We start from the raw sequence: 14869 nt of genomic DNA on the forward strand, positions 1-14869 counted from the left end.
AATACTAATGGGTCATGTCAAGGCTGGTCTCTGGAGTGGGACTGTGGGCATGCAAGGTGCGGTTTGGTTCTCACTACACCTGTCCTGAGAGACATGTGGGGCACCTTCAAGGATCCTAACATTTGTCTGCTTCTAAAAGTAGTGATAGGATAAAGAGAGGGTCCACTGAAATCACAAACAGACAGAGGGGAGAGAGAGATAAGAGAGAGACAGAAGAGAAAGAGAAAAAACATAACTGTACAGACAACTGCAGCAATAGAGTAGAAGATGATCAGGCACAGACTGGAAAGGAGAAAAATACAGCAAGAGCATCCTACGCAGACTTTGTAATGTGTTACAGTGTGAAAAAGACAACAGCATTTTGTACAAAGACACTCACAACTACCACCTCGGCAAAGTCAAAAATGGGCGACAAAAAACCCGAATGAAGATAATGCCACTACTTGTGCTATCAACTGCCATATTTTCAGTTAATCTTATCCTTACTAACCCAAAAAATTAGAAGCGCTCACTAATATAAAAGACAAAATAAAGCAGCATTAAAGGGATGTTTCTCAAAGCAATCTGTAAGAAACTGCTGCCAAAGCAATCTTTGCAATCTAACTTGGTCTCATTAGCATTTAGCAGACGGTATTTGTTATGAGATGCTGCCAGCAGATGCTCGCATTTAATAAAGGTAACTTCATTTTCATTTTGTTCAGGGAGAAAAGCGCAAAAACAAACATCCTGGAGAACAACAGTCTGCCTTCAATTCAGGTTTATAATAAGAGAAGCTGTGTTCTTTAGTACCTCAAATACTAAGATCTTCCTCATAATCCATCATTTTTTAAAACAATGTTCGATTTAAAATTTGAAACACAGCCTTCACACCCTCTGCCAGGAATACAAAATGAAGTGAGCAATAATGAAGAAAACCTTTTTAATCAAGTACTTCTTTCTGCCCCTGTGTTGGGCTTTATTCATGTGCCTGTAAACTCATGGGGACTCTAAACAGCATGATCAGAACACTTGTACCAGGCATTCCAAACAATCATTGCATCCTCAGTTCCCCTAGATGTGCAGCTTGAGGAAAAATGAGCTAAGGTATAGATGCAAATCACTCTTTTAAGTATGACTTTGCATGTACTGTACACCAAACCTTTTTGCTATTTAGAGAATATACTATTCATAGACCTTTGGATTATAATGTTGAAAGCCACCCTCAAGCAATTACTTAAATATTGAAAAAATACTTATAGGTTAAAACTGCAAGACCGTTACAATCTTGCAGAGAATAGCACTATTTAAAGCGCAGTTTATACCGGAATTAAAACTTTATACTGAATTTTAATTAGGACACAATGGGTCTTATTGCTGCAACATATCCTTGACCCATTTATTGTCTTTGCAGTTATAAAAGGTGTTTTGGACTTGAGCCAAATGATGTAATGTATAAAAAAAGCATTTTGATACCTTAGGCTACTATTTGTATATTTTGACAAGCATTTATAAATTACATTTAAAAACTGCAATGCTGTTTGTATCCACACTGTGCTCAGCTACAGCACAGGCATCCTGGCTTCCACACTTGAGTCAACAGGAGTATCCAATTTGCTTAATACTACTATATTTAATTAAGTTATTTAGACTTAACCTCTTATATACTGTAGCCTGCAAAGCCATTTTGTTTTTTTTATCATACAGAGCTCTAAAATAATTTAAATTATTGTTTTAATGTTTTTGGATCTCACTGCTGTCTGAAACACAGCTTATTCTTCAACTTCGATCTGACTGAATGTGCTACCATGTATAAACCAGCAAGATAGATTCATTTTCCTAAGAGGAAAGGTAACAGTGGTGTCAGGCAGAGAAGACACTCTCCACCTGATATTCAGAGTTTTTCTACCTACCATTAAACAGATGCTTGGCAAATAAAACAACCTACTTTGAAAAGGATTTTATACATCTAAGTATGCATGAAGTTTACATCAGTAAATGATAATTTCTACTTAAGTGTCTAATTATACATTAACCCCATCTCCCTAACCAGCTTTGAGCAGATACTGTATAGGCACTATCCTTTGAGACTCCCTTCCCATTGTGACACACAGCACAAACAGCAGGACTGGTGTCCACCTTAGGAAAGACCTCATTGATAATCACACCCATCTTTGTTAGCCAGTCACTACGGGACACAATTGTGCAGCAACTTGAGAATTTCCCCAATACAATAGAGCAGCCAAACATGATCATATGATGAGGACAGTTATACCTTCTGTCAGATTAGTGGCTTCTTACTATCCTCATGGTATCATACTAGGCTTATGATTTTATTTTTTTTATTTCTATTATTACAATGACAAGTTGAAAGTTTTAATACATTTAAAAACAGTTTCTAAGAACTATCAGAATGACTGTGAATGAATTCAGTACAATCTTTTAGAAACTATCATTTAACTAAAACATTTTCTACTAGAAAGCGGATTAGCGTAACAAATACCCAAACGTCAGATGCAAAATCTAAACATACAATTTTCTAATCTAAACAGCAAAATGGTCATTTATTGTAACAGACAAGCATAAATAACTGAAATTTTCATTGAATTATCTTGGTCATCGTCAAAGCTGAAAGAAAAAAACCATTCAATATGAATGGTCAAATTAAACTTGGTAGAGATATCTAATACACTTTATCAATACCATATACTGTATATTCTCACCTCTTGAAATATTTTATTAAGAAATGTATATGGTTACAAATCTCAAAGTAAAAGCAGTTTGTGTAAAATCATGTGCAATAGGTGACAATGATGTGCAGTTGTGCTGAGCTCCCAAACTTCATTGTGTACCTACCTTACCAGTGATGTCATTCACAGCTACATGAACAAAGATGGAAGCCTCTTCCATACCTTCTAAATAAACATGCCGGTAACCTGAAAGTACAGATGGATGTTTAGCATTTAAGGGTGTTATTTAAATATATTCAGTGAAATAATACAGAATAATAACCTTTATTTCACATTCACAGTGTGAAACAGTAAATCATCTCAAGATAATTTACAACAAGGCAGACAAAACAGACGGGTCTAGACAAAAAATATAGGGATTTAAAAAAAAACCTAGAGTATGGAAATAATTTTAAAGACCAGTAGCGCTGCCGACTCAGATTAGCAAACCCAAAATTAAAATTAGGTAGGCCAGTATTAATGATAATTATGATCTACATTAACAACCACAATAAGTTAGCTGATTATCTTGGCAAGCTGTAACCTATTGTGGAAGCATGTGTGTGATACACTGTCTGGGTACACTGCTATATCATGATGGTAGATAGGACATGAACATAATGATAAAGTGATCTTGACCCAGTATTTCAACAGTATTGAACAGTTCTTTCTTATTACTTCAGGGGATACTGTATGTCTTCCTTAAAGGTTTTTTTTTCCTTTATTCATTCTGCCAGTAAGAACAACAATTTCGTCTTTATGAATTGAAGCCTCAACATGTTAAAGACACAATTGTTTTGCCGAAGTCGAACTGCAGGAACGTTTGCACAGACTAATAGCAGCCAATGCACCTGGCATGATGCTGTTAAAAGCTATTGTCCTTTGCCCAATGAAGTCTCTGCCAATTGGGTCATGATCCCACACCAGGAAGCGAACCAGAGCTATTTCAGGCATGTGAAGAGTGAATACCAAAGTCTCCTCCCACATGGGGTTAAAACCTGTTGTGGAAAAAGAGATAAAAGCAGGATTTTTTTTATTGCAATAAAAAAACAAAACATTTACAATTGTGATTGTTAAATTTAATTCAATATCTTTAGACAAACACAGATACAGTACATCATTATCAACAGTAAGGAACAGGGGTCACAAATTTAAGCTACAGGGCAGTGCAATTAAAGCTATTTATTTTACATTATAAGTTGTGAGAAGCTGGAACAAGCTACCGAGCCACAATCCTAAAGCTGATTATCTGGCTTCTTCCAAGACACAGTTGTATGATATCCTTGGATCAATAAATTACAAAAAAAAAACATATGAGCAAGAGATTGCCCCAACTGCTCCTATTTTGTAACCATTCTTATATTCCTACATGACTAAATCCCTGCCATGAAAACAAGGCTAATGGAAGCCTACCAGCTAGATGGAATGAGCCAAGAAATTATGAGTTTTTACATTTAAGGCCTACTGCTTTTAATGAAATGGCCCAGCCTTTGTAGATTTTTACCTGTGTCGCTAGGTAACAAAACCAACCTGAGACTCACCATTATCATCCACCACTCTTGTCTGCTCCTTACAGCAGTCAGCAGGTAATCCTATTATCTCGACCTCCACAAAGGGGTCGATAATCTGCAACACAGGCATCACACAGTGACTAGAAGTGACATGACAGCATCACCAGCAGTGGGAACAAACTTTAATGTACAAAATCTTTACAATTCAATGAAAAATCAAATGTGACAAAACAAAGTTAGTCTTTTTTTAGGTCTATGGTGTCATGAACAAAGCCCTGCTGAAAAAGAAATGAGCAAGAAAAATGTTGGGATACACTCTTAGAAGTTTCATTGCAAAATGGTTGGTTGGTGGTTCATGATCTGGCTGCTGATGGTGCTGTTACACTTTGTGCGAGGTACAGTACTTCACTGCAGATCCTCCAGCTTTATAAGGGGGGACCTGCATTGTTGGGGGTTAGTCCTTAGGATGGACCAGTCTGGGCACGGCGTCACATCTTGTTTGCCATCAAACTCTGGCTTTGATATGGAAAATACCTTACAGTAAACATGTTGTACCACTGTGTACTGTTTACTTTAGTACTGAGAAGCAGCTGTTCGGCTTTTGCGGCTGTTATAAATAAATATTTTGCTTGTGAATGTTTGATATGTTTTATGTGTCTAAGTCACAAAGATTAGCTAAATTCCAGGGGGATATGAAGCCTGATTAATAACTAAGTTATTCTAGATTTAACGAACTTGGCTTCACACTGTAAAAAAAAAACCTCACTGGTAATAATAAATTGGTAACGCATGCGTTTACTGCTGCCATGATTTGCCAATACATCAGCTGGTAATCATATTTTTCATAGATTCAAGAGTATTTACTATCTACTTTTGATTTCCGGGTAATTACCTCTCCCCTGTCTCCTAGCATGGAGTCCTTAGGCTTGGGAAGCTGTTGTCCACTGATTACCCTCAGAACCAGCTGTTTCTTCATCAGACCTGGCAGAGGGTCCTCTAGCATTGGGTTAAAGGCACCTATGGGGTGAAGAAAAATAGTAGTGTACCAATACAGCCAGTACAACATATTCTACTGCCTTGATGGGAACACAATGCAAAGAGCTCATCTCACCTTCACACATGCACTTGGGCTTCAATATGTACCCACAATTCCCATTGCTGTAAAACTTGGCCCGATTCAGTTGTAATACGCGTCCCTCCGACTGGTAGTTGAGGGCAACTGTGCAGACAAATCAATACAACAATGTATAAAATGAAATTACACCTATTTTCTACATAAAGATCCCCCGAAATAAGGTCTAAAGGAATGCCGTATTTATCAGCCACACTGAAGTAAAGGTTTAGTGCTAGGGCAAATGGCAGCCATTGAGTGACAAACTCTAATGACAGTGCATGATGAAAGGTTAGAGAGGTCCCACTGTAATCTATGGCTATATATTAGGTTGGTGACCACACATGAACAGCACTGCCTCCCCTGCTCCAAAAGCAAATCACTTTCTCTTCTCACTTTCGAGAGCAGAATTATTTGGCATTTCTAAAAACACAATAAAAATGAGGGTATGGCCTGAGTTAACACTTAACTTACCTTATTGAACCTAGTTATCAGTAATAGGGGATTCTGTCTCCTGGTTCTATATGATTATATTTTAACACTTTATATGCAGCTTTATTGCTAACAATTCCAAAAACATATCGACACAACCAGGTCTCTGACCAGCAAAATCACCCTGGAACTGTACTGCAGGCCTGTTGTCTCAAAATGTATTAAATGATATGGAGAGCTGCACCTGATTCAAATGCAAGGCAAAAGTACACAAATAATTGACAATTCATTTAAATAAATTATTTAAGAATCATTTAAACTATTTAATAATAACAAGACACTTATGTAGCAGTGTCACTTTTGGACACGGTTGGATTTAATAGCGGGTTCGCCCAAAGTTAAGAAGCAGCAGAAGGGCAATGTGATGCAGCAGATCCCTACCCAGGTGGCACCCCGCGTTCCAGAAGGGCTGGGGGTTGTAGTTGCTGGAGTCGACGCGGTAGGAGGAGGGGTAGATGCGGGACAGCTGCCGCTGGTTGAAGTGGATGAAATGGGCTGGTTTCTGCTGCATAATCTGGTGGGCCTTGGTCTCGCTGAGGGAGGAGACCTGCCAGCTGGACGTCACTGGGGAAAAAAGAAGAGAGATGAGCTGTGCCACCACTGCACAGGAAATGAGGGCTACTGCAAACACGACCGTGTTAAAAGCAGCAGAGTTTCTTATTACACTTCTGGTGAACCCTGGTAACAGACCTACACCACGTGCACGGTCATCGGTCTTGTGGACTGAAGAAGTTTTTCTTTCATTTTAGAAACTTAGAAATTGGCAGAAACTCTACTAAAAATTTACTTTTACATTTATGATGGTGCTGTAAAGAAATTGCATTGACAAACTGAAAATCCCTAGTTCTAAATGTGCCCACAGTATTTTGTACAATACTGGCCAGCATGTTTCTATCTCACCCTGAGTCTCGATGTCCTGGAGGCCAACAGACTTGGTGTATTTCACGAGGTCAGAGAGAGCACGGGAGAGCTTCATTGTCTTCTTCTGACGGGTTATCCTGATGAGAAGGAAGCCAGGATGAGGTTATTGCTTAGAGATAAAATTAAAGTTTACTGTTAAGGTGCGTTCAACCTTCCCAGTGCTAGGACTTCACCCTGAAGTTTAGATTTCTAGACTTAAAAGTAGGAGTAGAATGCTAAGAGCACTTACTGTACATGCAGTTGTATAAAAAAAAAAACTTAAGACAAAGGCTTGAGAAAAAAATCCACTAACCTCACAGGGAAACGATATGCCTGGATGCCTGTTTGTTCAGTTACTGTAACTGTGTGGAACAGGCATTATTATTTAAAAGCCTAAAACCATTTGGATCTTGTTTAATAGTTAAACTATTACTTTTCTTTGGCAGGTACATTTGGATACTCGCTGTTAGACAGCTACTGTAAGTAGGACAAGAACATTCAGGGGAAGACACTCAACAGGCAGACAAAGCAGACAAAGAGTGAGCTTGATGGTTATCTGCAAGTCAGGATGATGAGATCCCTCAAGGGTGAGTGCAGTATGATCCCCCTGTACCTGCTGTAGTGCACAGCCCCCCGGGACACACTGCTGGAGCTCTCCTGCTCATCGTCCTCGTCCTCAAAGCTAGATGACTTTTTCAGCTTTGCAGTTTTTTTCTTCAAAGAAAGAAACACAACAGTTTTAAGTCCTTTCCTCCACAAAGTTCAGGGCTTGCTGGGTTTCTAAAGGCAGAACATTGTCCAAAAAGTTAAACATCAAGCACAGCATGTTCTTTTTTGAGATGCACAGCAGTCAAAAATCTTGGCAAAAAAATCCCTTTCAAATGGGGCTGCTAGGAAGTGTGGAGAGCAAAAGGCTTAGATTCACAAAATCTCCTCAGTTCAACCTGCAGATGGAGGATTAGTCACACACAGCTGTGAGTGTCAGTGTCTGGCGATAAGCAGAAGGGCTCACCTTGCGTTTGGAGAAGCTGCCCATAAAGGACCGGCTTTGGCGCTTGTTGGTGCTGAGGCTGCTGTCTTCTCCAGGCTCTGCTCCATCCTCGCCTTTGCCCTGTGAGACAAGTCAGAGTGAGGGGCTCTGATCTGCACTGAGCCAGATCTGGCAAAACAGCCACAGTCTGCTGTCACTTCAAGCAGCTCACAGCAGACTCCCTTCAAAGAAAGGAAGTCTTTACAAATCCAAACCCATAGCAAATACCAAGCAGCAGCCTGCCTGCAGTTGAAAAAGCAAAGTACACGTTAACTGAAAATAAAATAAGATGCTTTTTGACGCAGCGCATTACAGATTTCTTCATTCAATATACAAGCGAAATTATAAACATTAAGAAAAAAGCATAGATTTTTAGTATGTGGTAGAAACCCCTAACCTAATTTACAAAATCTGACCAAACTCTTACAGTAAATGAAAACCTCAGATTATTGCACAGGAATATGTTTGGACACTAGAGGGTAGCAAACCCTTTAGCAACTGCTACTCAAGGGATAAAAACATTGTAGTGAGGCTTCAGTTGCATTCTAAGCTTCAGATTCGCAAAGTGCTTATATTGTTTTTTTTAACATCAGCCTTCAGGTTAACTCTATTTCTTGTTGCCCATTCCATGCGATAAAAACTTGAAGTCAGTTAAGAGTGATGATGGTGTGGATGCAAGATATTGTTTCTATATGGTGGCTTAAGACAGAGAACTCGAGTAGTAAAGAGCTACCTCTTACTGTCAGTGTTACCTTTTATCAAGGGGAAAATCAATTATCAAAACTACATACAGTATAAGGCTTGGAAGGAAATACAACACACTTTTTGTTTACTGCAGTTGCTTTCTTATTTGATCCCAATTGTACACATGAAAGCCTTCAAGCCTCTGTCTCTTGATACAGGGTTTAAGAACTGGACACGTTTAAATCTTAAATATGTTCATCAACTTTTTGAAAATAACATGAAAATAAGACATTAGAGCAACTGAGATCTGATCTCCTTTTACACAAGATGGATTTCTGTAGATGCATACAAATAAGACATATTTTCAAACACCCGAATTGGGTGAAATTAAAGGAACCTCTCTTAATTGAGAAATATTTCAAAACATATAGGAAAACCAATATCCAGTATATACTCAGCTTTAACTGAAATACTAAACATATCAAGGAAAATGGAATGGAAATTGCACCAAGAGATTAGTGATGAATGTTGGTCTGAGATAGCCAGATAGCCATTATGGTTGAAATTAATCTTAGTGCCACTAGCAATTGTTGTACACAAGAATGTTTTTGAAATATTTGTAACTTGTTTTTGTTATTGGGCTTGCGAATGAAAAGGAAAAATAATAAAAATTACGTTGCAAAAAAAAATCAATTCAGAAGAAACTCTATGCCCTCTGTTACAGCTTTTGGTGTCGACCTTTCTCAAATTCAAAGAAAAGTACATTTCAGCACACAAACCACCGTGAGGTCAGAGTACCATGCTACCTGTGTGGTGGTGTATTTAGGTTAAGCCCATAGCTGCATGAACATCACCATTTTAACTTGGGACATTAAAAAGAGCAAAAATGCTCTGAAATAAATGTGACCAAGCATCAATGAGCAGGAATTACTGTAATTGAAGTACACACCAGCAGGGAGGGAACTAATTGCATTCAGCCAGCTTCTTCAGGACACAAGACTAGCAGTGGTTATTCCTCAAGCTTATCTCATCCATTAGGAACCAATACTATAAGCACAGAGTCACCATATTTATATCCATCATCTTTTTCTCCTAAGTGGAGTGTAAAATAGACCATCGACGCACTGTGACACCTCATTCTTCTCCATTATTTCTGCCACAAAAGGGTGGCTGAGAGAGCCACCTTCCTAGCATTTTAATGAGCCAACAAAATTGCCTACCAATTTACTACTACATTTGTCGCATTAAGTGGCTTTAAAATGGGCCATTGTAAAACGATAAGAAAACAATACATCCAGGAGGACAATTCAGTGCAAGAGGATCTGAACTTAGTTGTTCAGATTAATCACTTTAAATGTCACAATTAATTATCTAGATATAACAACTAATGAGATACTTGCGTGTATGAGGCGCAATGTATATCTGACCCTTCCTATCTCAGCATGCTGGAGTTGTACTGTGCTTTAATACAAGGTATTAAGACAGCAGACAAACCACCACCACTGAACAGAATTCCTTCTTTACAATAAAATGCACATTCAACATTTGCAGTTTATCTTACCCCCTTCCATTTGTGTTGAGAGACTGTTTAAGAATTATAAAATGTATGACTATTGGCAAACACGATAGTTAAACCATTGGAAAACTCGGTACAAAAAAATAGCCAAAACAGAAGTAATATCATCGGAGAGATTGTGCTACACAAAAAATCCAGGAAAACGTTTTTTTACACTATTAACATCATTTCCAAAAGTATATCATGGTTCAGTACTACACAACTGCAATATGAGCAACTGATCGTCTTTATTATGAGATTTCTGAAGGTCCATTGTAGCCCATGATGTCCTGCATAAATACTGTACCAAGAGATCTCTACTGGCTAGGAATCAAGATTGCAGTCTGGTTTGCAAGAAAGTGATATTGATATTAATTTGAAAAGAGCTTAACAGAAATAATTACTACAAATAAATACCTATCCCTTGCATTTGAAATTGTCATCATTATTTTTCCTTCTAAATTACCAATGAGCAAAGGGCTAAAAGGAAAGAGTGTGATAACCTAATTTTAACGGTTCATTACCAGACTTGTAAAAGGCTGCTCATGCCTCGCTGCACTTTAAGCAGACTCAGTCCCTTCAATCACTACAGCAAATGCAAAATTATGCCAAATATTTGTCCTTATTACAGGGAAAAGCCAGAAGATTGACACCATTAGTGGAGGCTAAATTAGACTGAAAATGAAGCCCATCTGCAATTAATGACATTCCGAGTCAAGTCTGGGTGTGAAAAGGATGGAGAAGTGTGCTTGGTGTTAACGCACCACACTCACTGCAAAAGAAGAATAAAAAAAGAAAAGGGAAGTAAAAAAAACAAGCCCAGGAGGCAGAATGTAGGAGCATGAGAAACATAAAACCCTAAACTTCTGAAAGGAATTAGAGACGATCAGTGCACTTATCATTCCTCACAGAAAATCATCTGCAAGTCAATATCAACATGAAACTGGCCCAACTATGCAAACTTTGCTGCATGTCTGTCCATCTACCTTCCAAAAGGCACGAATGAAACTATATTAAACCTTTACGTTTTTTACATCACTGCAGCAAAAGAACAAATGAGCTAAAAAAAGGTAAAGAATCTTTTTTCACAATGCGGCTTAAACAGCACTTTTAAATACATCTCAGGGGAGCTTTTTGCTTTAGTATATGCTTATTAATAAAATGCACACATCCGGGGCATGATTCAATCAAGTTCTTTTTCTAATGGGGCGTTGTACCGAATACATTCAAATACAAAAAACCTCCTTAAACTCATCTGTTGGAATTTACTTTAAAAATGGTTTTATAGATGTGTACTTGATGAATGGAAATGCGATTTGTTGCGTAGCAAATAAAGTTTATCCTTCGGTCAATACCGGTTGGACCAGTACTTGAAACGTAAGTGCAAATTAGAGACATTTTTGCAGAAACAGGAAAATGATTGAAAATGCAATGCAATGCACTGACTAACAAACAACCCTAATCAGATGGAACAGAATGAGGCGAGACAACTAATGCAGCACTCTGTATGCCTGTGCATAACAAGCAATAAGAAATTAGCAAGTTAGGTTACAGCCTGTAATGGCAGTGACGTGCTGTAATAAATGCTCTCTGCTGTGAAGATGATAAAGAATCACCACTCACCAGGTGCTTGTCTCCTGGAATTGGACTGCTTTTTTGCTAAAAGAGGAAGAAGGGATATTTTATTTAATTTCTCAAAGAAGCCGCAGCTGTAGAACTGAGAGGCGAGCAAAAACAAGCAGATTGGCCAAGCAGAAAAATGCAAAAAGGGCCCATTCAAGCATTCAAAGCAATATGGTTTTACGTCACAACCCATGATAGTCATGCACTTTCAAAAACTAAGAATCTCACTTCACGTCACTCCAAAATTCCAATCAGCATTTATTTACAGCTTTAAAGTGTTGGTTGAATGTTTGCTTTAACCAAAGTGTGACAGATGTCAGAAACATCTGAAAATACAGCCAAGAGAATCCAGCACTGTGAGGAGGAGAATCCATTGCAGAAGCTAATAAGTACCTGGAGTGAAAGTATGGATTATCAAGAGTGGAACTAGAAAGAAGCAGACTCTGAAACCAACAAACCCCAGACGCTAGCACTAGGGAGCAAGCATTCCCCTCTTCATTCAAGTGATACAATGTGGTCTCTCCTGGTGCTCAACTAAAATGCTGCAGATGTTTCATGCTTTCAGTCCCATGAAAATTTAATGTGGCAGATGACTGGGAAAGAGAGAATAACTCAGGGGTGTGTAAAAGCCCCCTGCAAGTGAAAATATAAGGAAAACACTACAAGCAGATGCAAAGAGCAGCAGCACAAAAAATTAAATTCCAGAACAGGCAAATAAAAAAATATTTTTACAACACCTGCACTACAAAGTTTGCTCAAGTACTGGAATGCTAGCTTAATTCAGAGATGGCAGCAGGCATGATTTAAATGCACAGAGGAAAAAAAAAAGATGTGAAAAGCAAGACAGCTTGCAAAAAAAAAAGAACAAGTACCTTTTTCAGGGAAGGTTTTTCACTAAGCTTTCCCGAAGGTGGCAGAGCTGCAATGGTGAAGCTGTCTGGATCTTCGCAATCCCGAATTTTTGACTCTTTCATCAGGGAGTCGAGCTTCTTTTTTGCCACATTCTCCACCTGTTTTCTGTTTACAGATGTCTGGGTGCAGAGACATGAGTGTGAGAAGGAAAACAACCCTTGCCAGCGAGCCAGCCAAGAAAGACGATACCAAAAATTTGAACATGCAAAAATCAAAAGGCTGGAAAAAATCCAAACAGGTACTGCATGGAAGAAAAGAAGTGTGAAGAATGACTGTGCTGGATATCTGCTTTTCATGAGGATGAGGAAAAACAACTCAACCCTCTTGTTCCATGTACATGAGCATGCAGCACAGGACACGAGAGAAAAATTTATATTGGCAAATAAGGAAAACCTTATTATGTTGGCAGAAAATAAATGCCCCGTATTTCAATGTGCATTAAATGGTTATAATTATTTGAATGACTACATCCTTTCATGCGGTCCTGTTACTGCACTGTCTACAACACACACACACAAAACAGCTTACTGGTATGGTGTACAAGGCCTTCAAAATAATTGAAAAACATGATATAGCACGTACAGTAATACTTATTATGTTTTGATATCAACATGCTAAAATGTACAGAACTAAGACAATGGGATGTTTGCAAGCAAAACTGATCAAGGGCTGGATTTTGTTTCTCAAAAGCAGGACATAAAAATGCAAGTTAAAGAGGGCCTCTGCATTTAGATCAAGCAAATCTGCATTGAGCAGATAATCCTGCATAAAGCACCAACACTTGAAATGCTTATTTGCATGTTGACATGGGGTTCCAAATTTGTGTGTTCTCTTCTGGAAGATCTGGTTAGGATTTCTTCAGAATCCTTTTGAAAATGGAGGTATGTTTGTTTTACATACGAAAGAGTTTGCTATTGTTTAAGAAACTATAATATAATTACAAAATTATATTGCCATTAAAAAGACATTTGTATCTCATAGTAAAGCCGAGATTCAGTATGCAAATGATTCAATATGCTGTAGATGCAGAATTGTTTTGTTAGCTTTCAAAATTGCAAAGGAACAGGTGATTTAAATAATTACTTTAACTCCACTTGCAACACTTGTAAATGAATAGTAGTTTTAAAAAGCATTTAGTCATGTACAATGCAAAATTGTGTAATGTCTGTATTTTCAAACACAAAAGGTCCAGCCATGTGATGAGTCAAAAGGAAAAGGTTTTCAAGGAGCTGCATGTCTTATCTCCATTATAAACATGACAAAGCAGTAAACCAATAACCTGATGGTGGTTAAATTGATCACTGGGCTTTTATGGAAAAGGTTGAAGACTCCCCACTTTCTTTTAGAGCAGTTACAAAATTAAACCAGCAGGTGGTGCTGTCATTCCAGACAACTGGCTATATTCACATTTATTAGTCAAGCGGATTAGGCAAATTGACTAAATAGTTATGGAAACAAGGTCAGGCTTAGGTTTTGCAAGATGTAAATCTGTTTTAAGAAGGAAGGAGCTCTTGGAATAATCATTCATAAGTCTTGTTTCCTAGTCTCATCACCTTTCAAAGAGCTTTATTCCTTCCTGAAAACAACAATTGAATGTACCTCATTATAAAGGAAAGGCTGCTGAGAGGGTTGATTTATGGAAGGTGGGAAAACACTTTGTTCCCACAAAACAGTCTAGAAAGGGCTGCAAAAGGTAATGAAAGTCACTTCATAAACTTAAAAATGTACCAGTTTGTAAATACAATAGAATTAAAAGTGAAAGCCCTGTTCCATCTGGCAAAAACTGAACTGATATGAATGAACTGAGTACACCAAAAGTTAAATATAATAGTAGGGTCAGCAGTTCTTTAGGAATTTCAATTGAAACTCAAAGTCTATGGCTTCTGCATTAAGGCAGTTGACTTTTGTAAAATAATTGTTAAATTGGACCTAGAAATACCAAGAATAAAAGGAGTAGTCAGTACTGACATACATTTCACTACCCTCTTTGCTTTGTCATTGTACCAACTTGTTCCATAAAGAATTAACAGCACACTTATGGGATTTACAGAGGCTTTGATTTAAAACAATCCCACCTTCCACACTCACTGTTCAGCAACTGCATATAAAAATCAAGTGGGATCTTTACCTTCAGAATTCCCTGGGGCTTTTTGTGTAGAGCCAATTGCATTTGAAGTGGTACTGGACAGTATGTAGGTGCACTGCTTCATAGCACACAGATCTGAATGTGAGCAGTGAGCAACAAAACAGCCATTTCATTTATAACACCACTAGCCACATCCAAAGTAATGTCCTTGAATAAAGCCTATTTATCAATCTCTTGTGAGAGGGTAATTTTTTTTGCTG

General features: G+C 38.1%; 1 protein-coding gene across 7 annotated transcripts in view; it reads right to left on the reverse strand.

Annotated features, from left to right (window-relative positions):
• Window positions 1–14869, reverse strand: part of plch2a (phospholipase C, eta 2a) — a 147509-nt gene that overhangs the window by 14527 nt on the left and 118113 nt on the right. For 6 of the 7 annotated variants that reach the window (XM_069183662.1, XM_015337145.2, XM_069183660.1 and 3 more), the window contains exons 11-21: window positions 12484–12642; window positions 11612–11647; window positions 7732–7830; window positions 7333–7433; window positions 6720–6817; window positions 6201–6383; window positions 5328–5435; window positions 5109–5233; window positions 4247–4331; window positions 3557–3703; window positions 2833–2912 (exon numbers count right to left, since the gene is read on the reverse strand). In XM_069183662.1, coding sequence (XP_069039763.1) covers window positions 2833–2912; window positions 3557–3703; window positions 4247–4331; window positions 5109–5233; window positions 5328–5435; window positions 6201–6383; window positions 6720–6817; window positions 7333–7433; window positions 7732–7830; window positions 11612–11647; window positions 12484–12642 — 1221 coding nt within the window. The remainder of the gene's footprint in view (window positions 1–2832; window positions 2913–3556; window positions 3704–4246; window positions 4332–5108; window positions 5234–5327; window positions 5436–6200; window positions 6384–6719; window positions 6818–7332; window positions 7434–7731; window positions 7831–11611; window positions 11648–12483; window positions 12643–14869) is intronic. The other variant, XM_015337148.2, reaches the window with a different exon arrangement.

This window comes from Lepisosteus oculatus, chromosome 25 (genome assembly GCF_040954835.1).
Source record: "Lepisosteus oculatus isolate fLepOcu1 chromosome 25, fLepOcu1.hap2, whole genome shotgun sequence".
NCBI classification, from domain to species: Eukaryota; Metazoa; Chordata; class Actinopteri; order Semionotiformes; family Lepisosteidae; genus Lepisosteus; species Lepisosteus oculatus.